This window comes from Bos mutus, unplaced genomic scaffold (assembly GCF_027580195.1).
Source record: "Bos mutus isolate GX-2022 unplaced genomic scaffold, NWIPB_WYAK_1.1 CTG201, whole genome shotgun sequence".
NCBI lineage: Eukaryota > Metazoa > Chordata > Mammalia > Artiodactyla > Bovidae > Bos > Bos mutus.
Window position 1 is genome coordinate 348,985 of NW_027219464.1, and position 21,989 is coordinate 370,973.

General features: G+C 40.1%; 1 protein-coding gene across 5 annotated transcripts in view; it reads right to left on the reverse strand.

The window, feature by feature from the left end:
- LOC102288035 (ATP-binding cassette sub-family C member 4-like) overlaps nucleotides 1-21,989 on the reverse strand; it is a 146,271-nt gene that overhangs the window by 70,036 nt on the left and 54,246 nt on the right. For all 5 annotated transcript variants that reach the window (XR_011463454.1, XM_070366752.1, XM_070366750.1 and 2 more), the window contains exons 16-18: nucleotides 20,395-20,541; nucleotides 16,409-16,488; nucleotides 2,200-2,350 (exon numbers count right to left, since the gene is read on the reverse strand). Coding sequence is in view for 4 of the 5 variants with exons in the window: in XM_070366752.1 (XP_070222853.1) it covers nucleotides 2,200-2,350; nucleotides 16,409-16,488; nucleotides 20,395-20,541 (378 nt within the window). In the remaining variant the exon portion in view is untranslated. The remainder of the gene's footprint in view (nucleotides 1-2,199; nucleotides 2,351-16,408; nucleotides 16,489-20,394; nucleotides 20,542-21,989) is intronic.

The window sequence follows — 21,989 nt, forward strand, 5'->3', positions numbered from 1 at the left end:
CACATGTGCTAACCCTCCCCAACAATGCCTCTGGCAGACATTGTGCTAGTTGATCCCAGCACATTTCCAGACAGAATTTGGATATGGCTTCCTAATTCAGGCACTGCCAAAAGCAAAAAGTGGACTAGAGAAAGGCAACCAAATGTCATGTTGGTCTTATGCACTTGTCCATGACTGACCATTGCTATGCTCTCTTATGCAAAAACGTGCCCCCCAAAACCCCCTTATAATCAGCTGCCAATATGTCATTAAGATGAAAGTGTCAACCTAAGCTTCCAGAGGCAGTTAGGCAGTAGGATCTGAAACTAAACCTCAGGACGTCAGTAATCCTTCAGAGCACAAGGCTGAAGCTGACTTATGCCTTCTGGCCATGGCAGTCACATGTCCTTTTGGCTGGTGGCTCTAGCAGTAACCTTAAGATATACTCTCACTCACTCAGTCACTCAATAGTGTCCGACTCTTTGCGACCCCATGGACTATAACCTGTCAGGCTCCTCTGTCCATGGGATTATCCAGGAAAGAATACTGGAGTGGGTTGCCATTTGCTCCTCCAGGAAATCTTCCCAACCCAGGGACTGAACCCATTTCTTCTGTGTCTCCTGCATTGGGAGGCAGATTTTTTTTTTTTTTTTTTAACCACTGAGCCACCTGGGAAGTCCTAAAATATACTAGAGAAAACAGCAATGTTACTATTTATGACACAGACCCACCACCTAGAGAGAGAATATAAACAGTTCTAATCAACCACCACATGTGGTTATCTGGGGTGTGGAAATGGGGAACCTAGATTGAATTTATTGTCTAGCTTATTGTAGCCTACTAAGGTGCAAGAAAACTCAAATATTCCACAGGTGCCAAAGTACTAAGACTCTCCAGATCAAATACTGAGAAAGTCCTGTACTTCTTCTTAAAAAAATTCTCACGAGGTGCCCTTCTCTCCACTTCCATATGGATGGGAAATGGCCCTTCCTCAGGCAAAACTCTCTGTCAACTGTTTATAACTTTTAAAAATATATATAACAATTCTATTTTCATTATTTTTTAATATTGATGAAATATGTGCATTAATGAGATAAATTCAATTATTTCATCATCTGTGATTACTTGTAGAATAGAATGATTAATCATAAAATGTGTTTCCATTATTCTATTTTTTTTTTTGCTGAACCTTGCAGGTTCTTAGTTCCCTGACCAGGGACTGAATCTGTGCCCCAGCAACAAAAGCACAGAGTCATACCCACAGGACCACCAGGGAAGTCCCTGCTGCCCATTATTCTGCAACTAGGAATTTGAGTGGAGTAATAAACTAAATGCACACTGAACAGATCCCCCTCCTGTGTCCTCCTAAGGGATTATTTTCAGCATCATTTATACGAATGACTTTGAGGAAGGTGGGACTATAAACAGTGTGGAATCACCCCAAATATTAGTAATGATAAAGAGAAAGCCTGCAAATAACAGGGATTATCTTTTCAACAGGGCTTCGCTGGTGGCTCAGACAGTAATGAAGCCACCTGCAATGGAGGAGACCTGGGTTCAACCCCTGGGTCAGGAACATCCTCTAGAGAAGGGAATGGCTACCCACTCTAGTATTTTTGCCTGGAAAATTCTATGGACAGAGGAGCCTGGTGGGCTACAGTCCATGAGGTCGCAAAAAGTCGGACATGACTGAGTGACTACCATGTATTTTTTCAATACATTTAACAACTGCAACTTACTTAAACATGTGAAAAATGTATTTTTCAAATCTATCACTTCTGACACATATTTCCTGAGGTTTCCTTTCCTTTTCCTAATCATTTCCTTTCCTTGTCATTTCTGGTAACTTTAGGAGAAGAAAAAAATCTCTATTTTCCTTCTACATTAGTTCCAACATGATGAAATATTTTTAATAAAAGTATTTATAGAGTGGATACTCTGTGTTAGGAAGTGTGTCATGAACAAGACAGAAACAGTCCCTGTCCTTGTGCTCACATCCATACTCCTTGTGCTAAAATGCAAAACTGCAGCTGACCTGCCATCAGTTCCATTTGCCTTAAGGACCACACTGACTCACAGTGGCCAATATGTTCAGCCTAATGTTGACTTGGTGAGAAATTCCAGAAGACAAAATCTGCAGAATTCCAGAGGCCTGGTGAATTACAGTGTAAATGGAGCCATTCTACATAGCCATCCCAACCTGAGAGCCCTGGTACTCACTTGTACATTCCAGGCGTTTCACATTTCGTGATGTCCTAAAGAAATACCACTGGAGCACAAAGAAAATGATGCCAAAGGGAACCATAGGTATAGCAATCCAAGGAATCGCAGCCACCATCACTCCCACCACACCAACCACAAGCAGAAATGTCTGAAATAGTGAAAACAGATACAGAAGCCTTCTTATGAAGGATACTTTTCAAAGATAAACTGTAACAGTTCGTTCTGTTGGGATCAAACTCCTTTCCTTGAAAAGACTGGTTGTAACATCAGGGAATGCTTTCCCTTCCAAAGAAATAAAATTATAAGTGGTCCTCATGATATTTAGTGTATGTGCCAAATACAATGATAAGAACTTCTTAGGTATCAGCTCTTGTGATATACTCAGTAGCCCTATGAGGCAGGCATTACTAGTTTTAACAAATGAGAATATTTGAAGTTCAGAGAGTAGGAGTTGAATCCCAAACTATCTGGAGTCAGCAGGTATTATTCAAAAGATGAGGGAGCAGGTATCACAGGTGAGGAATCCAGATGTCTCAGCTATGCATGGAGGGATAAAGAAGTGGTTAATTACAAATTCAGTGTCCAGAAAAGTAGGACAAGACAAAACTTAAATGTTGATCTCTGGAAGTAGGGATTCCTCTTTCTAGATTTTCTATCCATAGCTAATATTTACTGAGTGTTGACTGTGTACAGGGCTACACCTTCAAAGCTTCACATGTATTAACTCATTAATCCTCACAATAGCTCTATCTAGTAACAGTATTATCTCACTTTACAGATGGAGAGAGTGAGGCTCAGAGAGAGGAAATCAACTTGATGGACACTGCAAAGCCTAAGTCATGAAGCTGGGAAGCCCATGTAATGAGCCTTTATGACATATTTAAGCTTGCTCCCAATAGACAGTCATCTTTCTATCATTATACTAAGTATTTAAAATTCCCAAGGCTAATGATTTTAACAACAGCAGATCCCATTTACCAAGTATTTACTGTATGTAAGGCACTGTGCTAAGAGTTCCATGAACATTCTCTTAATAATCACATTATCCCATGAGGTGATTTTATCTTGGGAAATTATCTTGGTCTAAAAAGACAGTAGGTAGAATAGAAAATGAAATCATTGGTTGACACTGATATAAGTATCCATCTTTAGCAGGAAAAGTATGATACCTTTACTTTTCAGCATCAAGCAATAAGAATGCAATCAACACTTAGTGTCTGCCTGCTATACAATGGGGTCAGGCGGGAGGGATGTGCAGATTTAGTCTGGTCCAAGACCTCTGAAGTTTGTGATCTCAGGTGGAGACAAATCCATAGTGATCAGCACAAGGCTGAGAGTGCTGGGAAAACACAGGGAAGAATTCGGGAACATTTTTAGATAATTCTAAGAAGAGACTTATAGCTGAAATTTACAGAGTGGTTTAACAAACAAAGAGTGGCAAGAATAATTTGCAAGCAGCAATCACAACTGATGGAAATTTTGACCAAAAAGGGGCTGGGATGAGAAGGCTGAGATGCTTGTCTGAGTTAACACTGGTTGGTCTGTGTCCTCTCTGCACCAGGACCTCCCCACCTTGTGACCCAGGGCAGCTGGCCCAGGTGTGTCTCTGCAGGATGGATTATGGGGGTAATGTCTGTATCACAGAGATTTGGGTTATCATTTCACAACTCTTCCTGATCAGTTTTCTCAGAGTATCTTCACAACCATCTTCTGAATGAGAAAAGCAAAAACTTCATTTCCATTTACAGATATGATATAAAGATGGAATGGTAAGTGGTTGTCCTAAGTTTTCCCAGGAAGGACTGCAGGTCAAGGAGAAAGACAGGAGCAGTTTGTACTCAGGGAATCCCAGAGCCACAGCCGCAGGCAGGAGGAGCCTGGAAGGAGGAAGAAACATCCAGAACTGTGACCCTGTGTCCAGGAGCCCTTGGGAACCAAACTCTATCATCTGGATGGAGACCCATGAGCTTTTCCTGTTTCTCCCACACCTGCCATGGTATCAAAGTAAAACCCAGAGTGAAGAGGATGGATTCTGAAGGAATACATTCCAGTCATAAGTGGGGAAAGATAGGCCTGACTGACTGCTCTCCTATTAGACCTACAGATGAACAATTGCTTACAGCCATTGCATTAAGTATGCATTCCAACAGCTACAACTTTCACGCTCATGGTGGGAGGTGGTCCTACCAGCTCCTTCTGTGCCTGGTCTTAAGTCACTTGGCTTGTCATTGTTGGTTGTCAAAAAAACCTACTAAAATGACAATAAAACATCCAAATTACAGCTTTTTTAGCAGACTCACATCATTTGATGGGTAACATTCATCAGTTTCAATAATCTGGCTCTCCCCAGGAGGGCCTATTAAGACTAAGCCCAGTCTGGCAGATAACCTGGGAAGCAGAGTTAAAATAAAAATGAAGGGCTCCACAGGAAGTGAGCTGATGCATTTTCCTCAGATAATCATTGAAAACCTATTATTAATGCTCTCAGAGCTCCAAAGTTAGGTCACGTCCTTCAGATTTCATGGCCCTAAATTCTGAAGCAATTCAAAGAGGATGTCTATAACATCTACTTGTAGGTAATAGTATATCTACTCTCATTGTGGATTGAATATTATATATATATTTAAACATTGTATGGTTTACAAATATATGTATACACATTTGTGAAGCTTTTATTGCCAGCTATCTCAAGTCCTTTATAGAAGTTGGCAGAAGGTGAAAATAGTATCTAAACAAAAAGTCATTTGAGAGAGCAGTTCTCCTGGGTTCTCTTACTCTACTGCTCTCTGCCCGGTACCCCTTCCCAATAAAATCTCTTGTGCTGCTCTTTGTCAGCACATGTGTCTCCTCAGACAATTCATTTCCGAGTGTTACACAAAAGCCCACTTTCCTGCCCTGGAAAGGGTCCCCCTTCTTGAAACAAATGGCAACTATGGTGGGGTCTCTTCTTTGCTGTGATTGACATCCTGGCCACTCGGGGTACTCAGGGATCAGCTTGCCTGCCAACGGACCAGACCCAGTGGCCACAAGTGGGACTCTTTTGTCCCTTGTCTTCTCCTGACACAGAAAACTGGCCAGAATGCTCCAACCAGGTAAGGAACAGGAACATTTACTGATTTTTCTCCCCTTCTTTCTCTCTTTCCTCTCCTTAACCCTTCCTATCCTATCCCTTTTTTTTCTAGTCCCCCAGTCCTCGATGCAGGAATCTGGTCAATGGGCCTCAGCCTGAGCTGAGAATTGAAGGCTGATAACCTCCTCTTGGCAGAGAACTCGAATTCTGGTTCTGTTTTGGTCTGTTCTGGTTTCTGGTAGGGCCGAGTTCCAGTCCTCCCTTCCCTGGTGGCCAAGGGTAAAGTCCTGTAATGCCTGTGTATCTTCAGGTGGCAGGAGACATCTGTAAGGCCACCCCTTTCGCCCCCCTCTCCCGCCTCCTCCTCCCTTTTTTTTCAACCTGGCTTCCTTTCCTCCCCTTGAAATCTCTAAAGACCTGAGATATTTTCATTTACTCTGTTAGTACTTGGATCTGAAGTTGTGTGTCTCTATAGGAGGTTTTCTGAGAGACTGTAACCTTATATTTAAGGGAAGGTCTGATTAGCACTGACAGGTCTATGTGTGTGTTTTATACTCTGTGTTCTGTGTTGTGATTTGTGATGGCCATTTTGCTTTGTGTGGCCACCATTTGGTTTAGACCTGCGGCCACTGTGTTAGAACTTGATTTTCATTCCCTGTGTCTTGACACCAGGGCTCTCAGGAACACTTATCCAGACCATCTTCAACTCCTAAAACTTAGGGAAAAGCTTTTAAAAATTTTATTTATTCCAACTGTAATTTATAAGTTAGCGAATTTTATATTGTAATATCTAATTCATGACTAAGTTTAGAAATGAAGCTAGATCTTGTCTTGTGTCTGTCTGAATATGTGTATGTCTTAGTATGTCTTTGTCTCTGGATAATATTTTTGAGATTAATTTGTAAATGAGCTCTATTTAATTGAGTTAAAGAAAAGTAAGCACTTACAAATCAAATAATTCTAAATTAAACAACGAATTCCAGTTTCATATGAACTGGGAAATATTCAGTATTAAATTAATATCTGGCAACAAAGACATGTCTTTAGAACCATCAATAAGTATAAATACTTCTGTTGCACTTAGGTTTACTAGAGGTAAAAAAGACTGTTTTCTGTTACAAATTTGTCAACAAGAAATGTACCTGATTATGGAACATACTTTAGGGAAACTAAGATGTGTTTTAAGTAGAAGAAGGTATGAAAAAAATTACTGAAGAGCTATGCATGATCAGGATTTTCTAAAACTGGATTACCATCAGTTGGATAAATGGATTTTCTTAGGAATGACACAGCCATAGGAAAATTGGTTAGAGCCAACTATGTCCAAATGGCGGAGTCAACTTTTACTCAATGATGAGCCTCCATATATATGCCCATTGTGGCGTATCAGCAAGCTAAGTGATAGACCCATCAGCCTTGACTAAATGTGACAGAATGCTCTAAACCCTTTTGACTGATTTCTTTGACAAAACTTTCTAAATTAAATTCTGTTGAAGTTCCTTTGTCCTCTAGCTAACTTCGGCTTGCTTCAGAGGGCTCCTGAAACATCCCAAAGAGAGATATTAAACTAATTGCATTTATTTGATTGGTTAACTTACATGGGAAATACTATAAAATGAGTAATAAATCCTATCAGGTTGTAATGTATGGTAAATATTCAGTTCAGTTCAGTTCAATCATTCAGTCATGTCCAACTCTTTGTGACCACATGGACTGCAGCACGCCAGGCCTCCCTGTCCATTACCAACTCCGAGACCTTACTCAAACTAATGGCCATCGAGTTCGTGATGCCATCCAAACACCTCATCTTCTGTCATCTCCTTCTCCTCCTGCCTTCAATCTTTCCCAGCATCAGGATCTTTAACAATGAGTCAGTTCTTCCCATCAAGTGGCCAAAGTATTGGAGTTTCAGCTTCAGCATCAGTCCTTCCAAAGAATAGTCAGGACTGATTTCCTTTACAATGGACTTGTTAGATCTCCTTGCAGTCCAAGGGACTCTCAAGAGTCATCTCCAACACCACAGTTCAAAAGCATCAATTCTTCAGTGCTCAGCTTTCTTTATAGTCCCACTCTCACATCCATATATGACTACTGGAAAAACCATAGCTTTGACTAGATGGACCTCTATTGACAGAGTAATATCTCTGCTTTTTAATATGCTGTCTAGCTTGGTCATAACTTTCCTTCCAAGAAGTAAGTGTCTTTTAATTTCATGGCTGCAGTTACCATCTGCAGTGATTCTGGAGACCAAGAAAATAAAGTCTGTCACTGAAATAATGGATTGTTTCCCCATCTATTTGCCATGAAGTGATGGGACCAGATGCCATGATCTTCGTTTTCTGAATGTTGAGCTTTAAGCCAACTTTTTCACTCTCCTCTTTCACTTTCATCAAGAGGCTCTTTAGTTCTTCACTTTCTGCCATAATGGTGGTGTCATCTGCATATCTGAGATTACTGATATTTCTCCTGGCAATCTTGATTCCAGCTCTGCTTCATCCAGCCCAGCATTTCACATGATGTACTCTGCATATTAGTTAAATAAGCAGGGTTACAATAAAGGGTTACAATATATAGCCTTGACATACTCCTTTTCCAATTTGCAAACAGTCTGCTATTCCATGTCGAGTTCTGTTGCTTCTTGACCTGCATACAGATTTCTCAGGAGGCAAGTAAATTGGCCTGGTACTCCCATCTCTTGAAGAATTTTCCACAGTTTATTGTGATCCACACTGTCAAAGTTTTTGGCATAATCAATAAAGCAGAAGTAGACTTTGTTCTGGAATTCTCTTGCTTTTTCTATGATCCAACAGATGTTGACAATTTGAGCTCTTGTTCCTCTACCTTCTCGAAATCCAGCTTGAACAGCTGAAACTTCATGGTTCACATATGTTGAAGTCTGACTTGTAGAATTCTGAGCATTACTTTGCTAGCGTGTGAGATGAGTGCAACCGTGTGGCAGTTTGAACATTCTTCGTCATTGCCTTTCTTTGGGACTGGAGTGAAAAGTGACATTTTCCAGTCCTGTGGCCACTGTTGAATTATCCAAACTTGCTGGCATATTGAGTGCAGTACTATCACAGTATCATCTTTTAGGATTTGAAATAGCTCAACAAATTCCATTACCTTCAGTAGCTTTGTTTGTAGTGATGCTTCCTAAGGCCCACTTGACTTCACATTCCAGGATGTCTAGCTCTAGGTGAGTGATCACACCATCATGGTTATCTGGGTCATGAAGATTTTTTTGTATAGTTCTTCTGTGTATTCTTACCACCTCTTCTTAGCACTGTGTCTCCCAGATCTAATCCTTTGAATATATTCGTCACCTCCATTGTATATCCATAAGGCAATTTAGTTAGGTCAAACCTGAATGGCCTAGTGGTCTTCCTTACTTTCTTCAACTTAAGCCTGAATTTTGCAGTAAGGAGCTCATGATCAGAGTCACAGTCAGCTCCAGGTGTTGTTTTTGCTGACTATATAGAGGTTCTCCATCTTTAGCTAAAAAGGACATAATCTGATTTCAGTATTGATCATTTGGTGATGCCCATAGTTAGAACTGTCCCTTGTGTTGCCAGAGAGTGTGCTTGCTATGACCAGTGTATTCTCCTGACAAAACTCTGTTAGCATTTGCCCTGCTTCCTTTTGTACTCTAAAGGCCAAACTTGCCTGTGACTCCATGTATCTCTTAATTTCTTACTTTTGCATTCCAATTCCCTGTGATGAAAAGGACATCTTTTTTTGATACTAGTTCTAGAAGGTGTTGTAGGTCTTCAAAGAACTGGTCAACTTCAGGTTCTTTGGCATAAGTAGTTGAGGCACAGACTTGGATTACTGTGATGTTGAATCATTTGCCTTGGGAATGAACTGAGATCATTCTGTCATTTTTGAGTTTGCACCCAAGCACTGCGTTTCAGACTCTTGTTGACTATGAGAGCTATTCCATTCCTTCTAAGGGATTCTTGCCTACAGAAACAGATACAATGGTCATCTGAATTAAATTCACCCATTCCCTTCCATTTTAGTTCACTGATTCCTAAGATGTCAGTGTTCACTCTTGCCATCTCCTTTTTGATCACATCCAATTACCTTGATTCATGGACCTAACATTCCAGGTCCCCATGCTATGTTGTTCTTTACAGCATTGGACTTTACTTTCACCAACAGACTTATCCACAACTGAGCATCATTTCCTTTTTGGCCCAGTCACTTCATTCTTTCTGGAGCTATTAGTAATTCCCCTTAGCTCTTCCCCAGTAGCATATTGGATACTTTCTAACCTGGAGGGCTCATCTTCCACTGTCATAACTTTTTGCATTTTCATACTGTTCATGGGGTTCTCATGGCAAGAATACTGGAGTGGTTTGTCATTTCCTCCTCCAGTGGACCACATTTTGTTAGAACTATTCATGATTATGTATTCAGCTTAGGTGGCCCTGCATGGCATGGCTTGTAGCTTCATGAGTTACACAAGCCCCTTCACCAAAATATGGCTGTGATCCATGAAGTGGGAAAGAACATGAAGAGTCAGTTATTTATGCTCAGCCAAGCTGTTTATTTTTTGTTGTTCTTGCTGTTGTTATTTTCTTTTCCTGAATGAGGGGTATGTGAAGAAGAAAGGTTTTTGCAATTCAGTTTTCATCAGTAAATTACAGCATTTTGCTGAGGGCAGCTGTGTGCATCTTCTCATGCTCAAAACAGTCCCAATTTTTTGAAATTTAATGCATGATTTTTCTAGTATTTTTTATTTATTTTTAATTGAAGGATAATTAAAATGCCTAACTCTAACTTCCACATCTTACTTTCATTTCACTTGTTTTACTAGTAGGAAGACTTCTTTTTTTTTTTTTTTTTTATTTTTTACTAGTAGGAAGAGTTCGGGTCTGTTAAAAGGAGATGATTTCAATGCTCGCTACCAGTCCAAAGCTTCTACGTGGTGATGTAGGTGACGCAGACCTACTGAGACTCTACGGGCTACCGGGGTGTCCTCAATGTTATGTGGGACTTTGGGAAACTAAAGGAGATGAAACTTACATTAATCTGTATTCAGAAACTTACATTAATCTGTATTCAGATTAATCTGTATTCAATGCACAATTGTCAGTTTTGAAAACAACTGATTTGTATTCTGTGAGTCTATACAAGAAAGTGTCCATTAAATTTTTCAAGAATTACAAACCTAGAATCTCTGTAATACAAACTGATGAGATGGTATTTATGGGCCTAGAAACTGTGTCTGACAATAACTGTAATGCAACATAATGCCAGTGTCACAAGACAATTTTTCTCACTTAAAAACACATACGATGTTTTAAAAATAACTACCCATTACTTAGTGCTCAATATGCATTTAGATGTTATGCAAAGAATAATATTAAAACAACTTCATTTTGTCTTCCCACAACATTTATGGAGTTAGTATTATTTTGTCAATTTTACTGAGAGGAAACTGGCTTTGTTGGGGAAAGACAGGAAGAGGGAGAGCTCAGATTCAAGCTTGGAAAGGGAAACTGCAGGGCTCCCCACACCACTACACTTTAAAGCTGTTGCCATCATAAATGACTATCAGGTGGAATCACACTACATAAATTGATTTTTTATGCTGCTTTCCCTTCATCCTTTTTGAAATGGTGAACAGCTCCAATTTGCCCAACAACTATAATGTGACTGAACAGGTGACATATCTGGTATCTGTAAGAGTCAGTGTACAGGATGGTGCACAAACCCATGATCGCCTTCTGGTGGGATGTGGTCTCTGAATGACATTGTCTGAGTAGATGTTCTGTCCTGAAGTGTAGACCCACTACTCAGAACCCAGGGTTTTCTTTAGCCACACTTGGCATCACTATTACAAAATATTAAATAAATTATCTGAGCTATCGTTTATGGGAATGAGAAGGAATTAAATGAGGAAAAGTATATGAAATATACTCTTTAGAAGTAACATAAATGATCAAGAATCATCTAAGGTTTATCATATACACGAAGGAGACGCAGAACCATCATAAATGAGTTTGAAAACACTCGGCATGAACTAATTCCTTTAAAACAAAATTGAACAACCCCCTTCCAGCCTTTTCCCTTCCCCCCTCTCAGCTGGTGATAGAAAGACTGGTTCTCACACAGGAACCGGCAGCACCTCCAGCCCCACCATCCACAGCAGCAGCCTTCCCTCTCATCTGGGATCAAAGGTCACCTCCTAGAAGCTCTGCCACCTCCTGGACCAGGCTCCCTAACTGCCTCCAGCCTCCACATCCAGTTTGCCTTCCAGGACTTCCTCCACAGAGCTCCCACAATTAGGATTCCAAAGCTATCAAGGGGTGAATCTCTGGATGTCTTCCTTCCCTGGGGGACTGGAGGAGACCCATGAGGGGAGGGCTTTGTGCCTGACTCACCCCTGTGAGTCACCCCCTGTACCTCACGGCCTCAATGCTTGCTTGTTGAAGGGAAGGACGGAAGAGAGGGAAAAACCACGAACCATTGCTCATACTCCCCTCCCAAAAACTAAAATCTCAAACAACTAGCAACACCTCCTTAGCTCCTACATTCCAGATGGGCCTCTCTTCTGATTCATTCAAACTCCTTCCAGCCTGTCTTCACCTCAACTCCCTCCATGCCTCCTGGATTTGCAGCCCTTTGCTCTTTAACTCCTCCCATCTGAAACCTGCTCCTCAGGTCACCAGATGCCTCCTGATTTCAAATCAACCAACAGGTTTCCATGGACTCACCTTCTCGTTTGCACTGAACAGACCTGTCCTTCCTCAGGTCTGTACCGCATCTCCTTCTCTCGTCCTTGCTGTTCATCATGTGCCTTCTGTACTTCCCTTCTCTCTCTGCTTCCTCTCTGAATATCAAGGGTTCCATAAGCTTCTGATATTAGGTCCTAAAATGCTTCCCTCTCTCTGGGAAATATTGTTATTTTCACATATTCAACTACTGCCTGCTCAGTGAGGAAAATACAGGCTCCATGCTCATCCCAGGTCAGTCTCTCAAAGGGGAGACTCTTACTTCTAATGAACTACAGGATGCCTCCACCAAACTTCAAGATAAGTGAACTACGAGTGGTAGAAGAGGGAATGGAAAACAGCTCGACTAGAATATTCTCTCCTCTTCAATGAGAATATTCCCTGCTGAAGTCAGGTAGCATCTGCTGCTGCTGCTAAGTCACTTCAGTCATGTCCGACTCTGTGCGACCCCATAGATGGCAGCCCATCAGGCTCCCCCGTCCCTGGGATTCTCCAGGCAAGAACACTGGAGTGGGTTGCCATTTCCTTCTCCAATGCATGAAAGTGAAAAGTGAAAGTGAAGTCGCTCAGTCATGTCCAACTCTTCGCAACCCACAGACTGCAGCCTACCAGGCTCCTCCATCCATGGGATTTTCCAGGCAAGAGTACTGGAGTGGGGTGCCATCGCCTTCTCCAAGGTAGCATCTACATGTCATCTAAAAATATGTTATGAATTTTGATTATGACAGAATATTCTAAGCACACACTGGAAAACCAACCTTGGCCTACCTTGCTGTAGCAAAGAAACAGAATCTTTCACAAAATCCTTTCAAAGTAATTCACAATCACTATCAAAATGTGACACTGTTTTAGGAAAAAATTGTTTCTGGGGATAAATTATGTAGCTAAATCCAACAGGACACATTTAGAAAATAAGTTTACAGAAGAGAAAGAAAAATAAACATCTTTGCAATAAAAGTTCTCTGCCTCTGAGTCTCAGCTTAGTTCTCATTGGTAACAGTGGAATCATTGCCCACAGGCTATGCCGTCTGAAGGCAAATGTTCACTGCAGCATTTCTATGTGCAGCTTTTGATACATGCACTTCATTTTCAAAATTAACACTTGGAAAGAAAAAGTAAATTCCCCACATGCTTAATCACTGAAATGGAGACAGAATTAAATAACAGGAAAAAACAAAACAAAAAACACTCCATATGAACAACAATACTGAATGTGGGGATGAGATCTAAGATGACTCAACATCATTCCTTAAAACCTCAAGTTCACAGACAGAGGCTGGATAGTGGGTATTCCTGTAGGTCTTTCTCTCATTGTCTTTTTTTAAAGACACCTTAAGGCTGAGCAATCAACTAGTGAAAAGAAAATATGCCTACAAAATGAAGGACATTTCCTGAAATGATTTTCATCTAGAGATCTCTTCAAGAAAATTAGAGATACCAAGGGAATATTTCATGCAAAGATGGACTCGATGAAGGACAGAAATGGTATGGACCTAACAGAGGCAGAAGATATTAAGAAGAGATGGCAAGAATACAGAAAAGAACTATATAAAAAAAGATCTTCATGACCCAGATAACCATGATGGTGTGATCACTCACCTAGAGCCACATATTGCTATGCATAGCTTTTGTCAGGGAACCCTGCCCCTCTGCCTGAATGTTAAACTAAAGTGGCTTTTCCCAGCTCACAGGGAGACAATCTGACTGTCATCACCTGTGAATGGCTGCAGAAAAGAAAAAAAAAAAAAATAAATGAATCTCCTCCTAATTTGCAAGATAAATGGCCTTTTAACTTTATTTCTTCACCTCTTCTCCTCTATGTTCTATCAAAGAACCTGGCATCTGGACCCCAATAAGATGGTTATTTTGAGACATTAGTCTGCCATCTTCTCAGACTGCCAAGTTTCCAAATAAAGTTGCTCTTCAGATAATCAGGATGGTGTGATCACTCACCTAGAGCCAGACATTATGGAATGCAAAGTAAAGTGGACCTTAGGAAGCATCACTACAAACAAAGCTAGTGGAGGTGATGGAATTTCTGCTGAGCTATTTCAACTCCTAAAAGATGATGCTGTGAAAGTGTTGCACTCACGCCAAAAAAATCTGCAAAATTCAGCAGTGGCCACAGGACTGGAAAAGGTCAGTTTTCATTTCAATCCCAAAGAAAGGCAATGCTAAAGAATGCTCAAACTACCGCACATTTGCTCTAAATTCTCCAAGCCAGACTTCAACATGAAGTACATGAACCATGAACTTCTAGATGTTCAAGCTGGATTTAGAAAAGGCAGAGGAACCAGAGATCAAATTGCCAACATTTGGATCATCAAAAAAGCAAGAGAGTTCCAGAAAAACATCTACTTCTGCTTTATTGACTATGCCAAAGCTTTTGACTGTATGGATCACAATAAACTGTGCAAAATTCTTAAGGAGATGGGAACACCAGACCACTTGATCTGCCTCCTGAGAAATCTGTATGCAGGTCAAGAAGCAACAGTTAGAACTAGACATGGAAGAACTGACTGGTTTCAAATAGGGAAAGGCTGTATACATCAAGTATACACCAGTATACATCAAGGCTGTATATTGTCACCCTGCTTATTTAACTTACATGCAGAGTACATAATGAGAAATGCCGGGCTGGATGAAGCACAAACTGGAATAAAGATTGCCAGGAGAAATATCAGTAACCCCAGATATGCAGATGACACCACACTTATGGCAGAAAGTGAAGAACTAAAGACCTCTTGATGAAAGTGAAAGAAGAGAGTGAAAAAGTTGGCTTAAAACTCAGCATTCAGAAAACTAAGATCATGGCATCTGGTCTCATCACTTCATGGCAAATAGATGGGGAAACAGTGGCTGACTATATTTTTGGGCTCCAAAGTCACTGCAGATGGTGATTGCAGCCATGAAATTAAAAGACGCTTACTTCTTGGAAGGAAAGTTATGAGCAACCTAGACAGCATATTAAAGAGCAGAGACATCACTTTGTCAACAAAGGGCCATCTAGTCAAGGCTACGGTTTTTCCAGCAGTCATTATTGGATGTGAAACCTGGACTATAAAGAAAGCTGAGCACAGAAGAACTTATGCTTTTGAACTGTGGTGTTGAATAAGACTCTTTAGAGTCCCTTGGACTACAAGGCATATCAAACCTGTTCATCCTAAAGGAGATCAGTCCTGGGTGTTCATTGGAAGGACTGATGTTGAAGCTGAAACTCCAATACTTTGGCCACCTGATGCAGAGAGCTGACTCAATTGAAAAGATCTTGATGCTGGGAAAGATTACAGGAGGAGAAGGGGACGAAGGAGGATGAGATGGTTGGATGGCATCACCTACTCAATGGACATGAGTTTGAGTAAACTCAGGGAGTGGTGATGGACAGGCAGGCCTGGCATGCTGCAGTTCATGGGGTCACAAAGAATTGGACACAACTGAGTGACTGAACTGAACTGATTGTCCTTCTTGAAATTCCCAGGTGGCTCAGTGGTAAGAATCTGTCTGCAATGCAGGAGACGCAGGAGACATGAGTTTGATCTCTGGGTCAGGAATATCCCCTGGACAAGGAAATGGCAACCCACTCCAGTATTCTTGCCTGAAAAATCCCATGGAAGGAGGAGTTTGGCCGGCTGCAGTCCATGGGGTCACGGAAGAGTTGGACATAACTTAGCACCTAAATAACATTGTTCTTGTTAAAGTATTATTTTCACCCTATTTTTAACCAATCTTTTCTTTGTAAGTAACCACACCTGGCTTTATCTAAATACAATGGTGCAACAAATACTTGTCTCCTGTGGGAGTACAATGCATCATGCTCGTGCTCTGTTGTGTCCAACTCTGCAGCCCCATGGACTATAGCCCACCAGGCTCCTCTGTCCATGGAATGTTCTCAGCAAGACTACTGAAATGGGTTGCCATTTCCTTTTCCAGGGCATCCTCCCAACCAAGGTATCAAATCCACATCTCTTGCATCTCCTGCATTGGCAGCTGAATTCTTTACCACTGAGACACTTGGGAAACCCAATACAATGCATAATTTTGTCAATCTAGGCTATCTTTCCATGAGTGGTATTATTTCCATATTATGAAATGTGCCCACAGTAAAGGGAATCCACACCAGACACCTGGAAGGCAGAGGGAGAACCACTTACCCAGCATGTCACTGTTTCAGACCAACCTTGACGTGACTGTGTAGACACTCTTGCCTCAGGGGTTACTTATGTTAATTCACCCTGCCAATCAGAACTGCACCTCTTTCTCACAAACACAGCATTTACTGAGGATAACAGGACACACTGCCAGGCTGAAAGGCCCACCCTCAGCCCCTGTGAAAAATCCTTGAGAAACAGGCACTCTGCTCTTCCCTGTGAGAACTCTGACAGGACTGATACATTACCTGGATGAAATCAAGAAATATCAGGGGCAGTAACTCATCCATATGCCCAATGTCTTTGGTGAAACGATTCAAAATTCTTCCTGCAAGAACAGGATATGAGAAATTACTCATTTGCTCGATAGGAACTTTAAGAGAAACAATTCATGAACAAATAAAAACAATATTTTTGAAGAACATGTATTTCAGGTCTTCCCTGGTGGTACAGTGTCCCCATTATAGGGGACATGTGTTCAATCCCTGGTCCAGGAAGATTCCACATGCTGCAGAGCAACTAAGCCTGTGCGCCACAACTACTGAAGCCCATGTGCCTAGAGCCTGAGCTCTGCAACAGAAAAAGCCACCACAATGTGAAGCCCAGGCACTGCAATGAAGAGTAACCCTTGCTTGCTGTAACTAGAGAAAGCCCACATGCAACAACAAAGACCCAATGCAACTAAAAATAAATAAATAAATCTTAAAAAAATAAAGTACATGTATTAAATATTTAATATATTGGGCTTCCCTAGGGACTCAGTACAGATCTCCATTGTGACTTTCAGAGATACAGCCTTAAAAAAATATTGGTCCTGAGAAATTTATTCAGTGTTTTTCCAGGTGACCTCTATACATTGAGGTTATTAGGTCTCCAATAGACCCAATGGCACCCCACTCCAGTACTCTTGCCTGGAAAATCCCATGGATGGAGGAGCCTGGTAGGCTGCAGTCCATGGGAATATAAAAGAGTAGGACACAATTTAGCAGTAAAACAACAAAGTTAATATATTACAAATTCATATAAAATAAGCCAATGTCAGTGACAAAAAGAAAGACAAAATAGGATGATACCTAAAGAGAAACAAAAATACCACCAAATGGCAATGGGTGGGGAAGTGAAACTGAGCCCTGATTTTTAAAAGAATTGCGGGATCTTGTGGCAGTATCAGGAAGAGTTGGTGGATTTGAGAATGTTCCTTCCCTTTAGAGCCATCCCATCTAAGGCTCACTCCAAGTGTTAAATCAGTAAATAAACAATTGCAAAATACCTAAGTTAATCCTAATTGTCACAACAATTTTGCTTTAATTATCAAGATTAATTTTGCCAAGTGATACTTTCTAAATAAACATAATTATAACCTCTTTGTAATTTTTTTCCCTCCAGATGGCGCACAGCACCTCACATTTTGCGAAATTTTGGATTGTGGCCATTTCTAGGTTGTGAGTTTACTACTGGCTTAATAAGTCACTGTTTTCAGAGGTATACCAGGTATGACAAGCCCAGACTTACGAATAAGCATCTAAGACCACAGGGATGTAGGCAGGAAAACAGAAATATTACTAAATGACTAAGAATCAGTTATCATTGATTTTATTTGCCTTCTCAGAATCCACAATAATAGTATATCCTTAAGGCTGCAATATGGGGATATGGAAATTTCCAGTAAATATCTGGCATAAACTAAAAATGTCACATGTCACATCAGTAAACAAAGGATGCTGTAGCCATCAGGACTCTGCAGCCACCCCTGCAAGGGTGTTGCACCCTGAGGAGACTCAGGATGAAAAAGAACAGGACACTGGCCCCAGACAGGGGAGGTGCAAATCAAAGGAACTGTAACAGGGAGGAGCCAATTTTGACTCCATGCTGGATGTGTTTCTTTGACCACTGCTGGTCATTGCTTTGGTCAGGGAACCCTGCCCTTCTGTCTGGATGTTAAATGAAAATGGCTTTTTTCAGCTTACAGGGAGACAATCTGACTCTCACCACCTGTGAATGGCTGCAGAAAAGAAAAAAAAATGAACAAATACCCTCTTATTGTGCAAGATAAATGGCCTTTTGACTTTACTTCCTCGCCTTCTCTCCTCTCTGTTCTATAAAAGAACCAAGCATCCAGATTCCAATAAGATGGTTATTTTGAGACATCAGTCTGCCATCTTCTAAGTCTGCCAAGTTTCCAAATAAAGTCATTTTCCTTTGCGTTAACACGTCATCTGTTAAGACTTATCAGCATTGTGAGGCGAGCAGAGCGAGCTTGAACTTGGTAACAAGTAATACCACTCTACGTGGTTCTCTCTTCATGCCATCACATACCAGAAACAAAGACAATCTATCACAAATTCTACATTTGAAAATAAACACAGGAAAGAATTCAATTTAATATACTGCTAAAAGAGTAAAAAACCGATGCCCCTAAACCTTAGGGCCTAACTTTGCTGTACTTATTTGAGCTTCTATTTTCTTGAAGGGATGAAATTCTGATAATAGACACAGGAGCGGGAGACAAGATACACACTGGTATGCCTGCTGCTCTAGGATTAGTGACCTTAAAGATTTAAACTTTGTTCCAAATCCTTGAATAATAAATCAGCATCTGGAGATGCCTACAGGTCATCAAGAGCCTGGTTAACAGTGGTCACAAGCACTCAGAGGCTGTGATAACATAAATTATAACTGATAACAGTCCCATTTGATGCTCCCAAATTTACAACTGTAGGTTCCCCATTAGCAGGAAAAGTAGAGCTAGTTCACAGCCATAATAGCAACAACTTCCAATCACTTCCTCACTCCAGTTTTGTAATAAGATGAGATTGTGTGGGCCTCTGCAGTTTACCATTCTCCTTACAGTGCTTGGATTAAAGAACATGTGTTGAATAAATGTACACAAGATGCTGCACTAAACAGCCTTATTTAATCCTCACAACAGTCTTGTGAAACAGGAAGGGCAGTGGTTAATCCCATTTCACAGGAGGGGAATTTCCCAGACACCATGTCAACATCCTCACTTAGGTTCATTAGGCACTGATCCTGTGCTAAGTGCTGTGAATATATTAACCTGCTTAATGCCCACAACATCAAGATATTGCTAAGGATGTGAATAGTATCCTCATTTTATAGGCAAGGAAACTGAGACACAGAGAAATTAAATAACTAACATATAAGTATTAAAATAACTATAACTGGCTATTACTATTAGTAACTATCTCCAGGACCGAACTCAGGAAGTTGGCTCCAGAGTCCATACTTATAACCGTTACAACATCCTGCCTGGAGATTTGCCTGCCCCATAGTATCTACCTACTTTGGCCTTGATTGTGCAGCTAGTTGATGGCCAGGCCAAGGCTAATGCTGTCCTCTCTCCAGTCACATCCTTGCCTCATCAGGCCCTGTCAATCATGACCTGCAAAAGCAAAGCCACCCTGGGCCTCAGCACAAGTCTAACCAACTGAGCAGAGTGGTATGTGTGCTGATGAACTAGCTCTTCATAGAAACCCAGGTCAGGAGGCCACCTTCAGAAGCAAGACAGGTGGAAGGCCTCAGGGTATGGGAACCAACCACTGGAAACCTTCCTAAGTAAGGTTGGGAAACCAACCTAAGTAAGAGTGTTTCTTACTTAATAATGAAGATCCTCCTGCTAGGTACCACAAGACATCTTTAATGTAATCAAAAGTCCATTGTAAAACTAGACAGTTAATTTTATTGAAGAGGATGCTTACATTTCACTGATCTTGTATTTTAATTAATTTTACATTACCATTTAGGTAAAACTGAAAATATGAGTGCATGTCAGAGCTCTGTGGTCCTAGAAATGAATGGGCAATGAAAGAAAGAAACACACAGCTTGTCTTCTGTAGAGACGTTCCTGGAAGATGGTCCTTCCTAGTTAGCTTAACATTATGTAACATAGCCAACGTTTTAACAACTAGTCAAAAACATTTCAACACATTTTCATCATTTGTTGGGTGTTTCATTGGACTCCTAAATCATCCTGCAAAGTAAACATTCATATATTTTTACAGACATGCATAAATTGGAATAAAGGCTTATATGCTCCTATATTCAGATATTCTCTGGTAGGAAAAATTATTTGTGAAGACTTTTGTAGAAAATGAATAAACATACACAGTGATTTTCTTCCAGGCATCTCTTCCATTTTCAAATATGAAAATGTAAATAGGCATGTAATGTGTTAACAAGACATATTCATTAAGAAATTTGGTGTCTGACTTACCTATTGGATTTATATGGAAGAACAATACCTGAGTTCTTAAAACGGTCTCCAACATTATCTTGTGCAAAGTTTGTGAAGAATTAACAAGGATGCAGAATATCAACAGAGACCTTGTGATACCAAAAAGGACAGTAGACACAGTTAACCCTGAAATAAAGAAACATCACTCAGCACAAGATCTCTGTCTGATCCTTAAGCATGCTAAAGCATGGCAGGCAGTTTAGAAAGATACTGTGCATTTTATTCTATAAATAAAATTTGTATAGAGATTTACATATATACAGAATAAAAACATATATATAAAGTAGATTCTGTAAGATTTTAATGCTTTCAAAAATACATTTATAAAGAAAAATATAAAAATCACTGTTTTCTTCCCACTAAATGGAAACAACATGGGGGAAAATGTGTAAACTGCAGCTTGATTCTAGGCTTGCCTAATTCAATTACAAGTTCTAATAAAACTTATAAGACAGATAATTATACAACTAGAAGATCTTCCTTTCTCCACATTTCAAATCTCATTATTTACAACATGTCCCATAATTTGAAAGAAAGGTATGCTTTGGTAAAAATGAAAGTGTTAGTTGCTCAGTCAAGTCATACTCTTTGCAACACCATGGACTGTAGCCCCCAGGCTCTTCTAAGCATGGAATTTTCCAGACAAGAATACTGGAGTGAGTTGCCATTCCCTTCTCCAATGTTTTGCTACCAGCACATGAATTAACGGGGAAAAGGAGAAATGATCTACCATTTCCTTGCAATTTACAAGGGAACTCTACTTAATTCTCTGTGGTGACTTAATTGGGAAGGAAATCCAAAAAAAGGATATATGTTCAATGGTTCACTTGGCTGTACAACAGAAACTAACACAACATTGGAAAGCAAGTATAATAAAAATTAATAAAAATTAAAAATATTAAAAATAAAGTAGCTACTTCTATGCCCAAGTAGATATAAAGAGCATGAAAATACCATGTTAGGTTGCAAGTGGACAATCTCTTAAATAACTGAACTGCAAGAAACTACAAATTATATTTTGACATGAGATAATCTAAACAAAATAAACTAATCTCTCACTATTTAATAGCACCCCAAAGCATTTATAAATAAATTAATCATTTAAATTTATGTATTATCAATGATATAAATGAGCACTACTATGCATATAAAAATAAAAATAGCCCTCCAAACATCTCTTCAACTCACAATGCTATATTGAATGGAGATAACTTCAGCAATATATATTCCATCAAGTACTTTTTTTCCATTTAGCTGCCATATCAGTGTTATTTAAATACTGAAAGCTGCTTAAATTCCTGAATTCCACCAACAGGCATTTGCCTTAGCCCACAATCCTATATGAATGTGTAACAGAATCCCTTCCTTCTTCTTTAAGGCCTCATTGTCCACCAATTCAGAAGTTAAACAGCTGGTAGATTCAAACTTCTTATCAAGTGATTAATAAAATAAATACCAAATTTCAATGAGTGGATTTTTACATAACTTACTCTTTGCAGAAAGCTTTCACAAGCATTTCCTGTGAGGATATTTAAATTTTTACTTATTTACAAAAATATATTGGGGTATAGTTG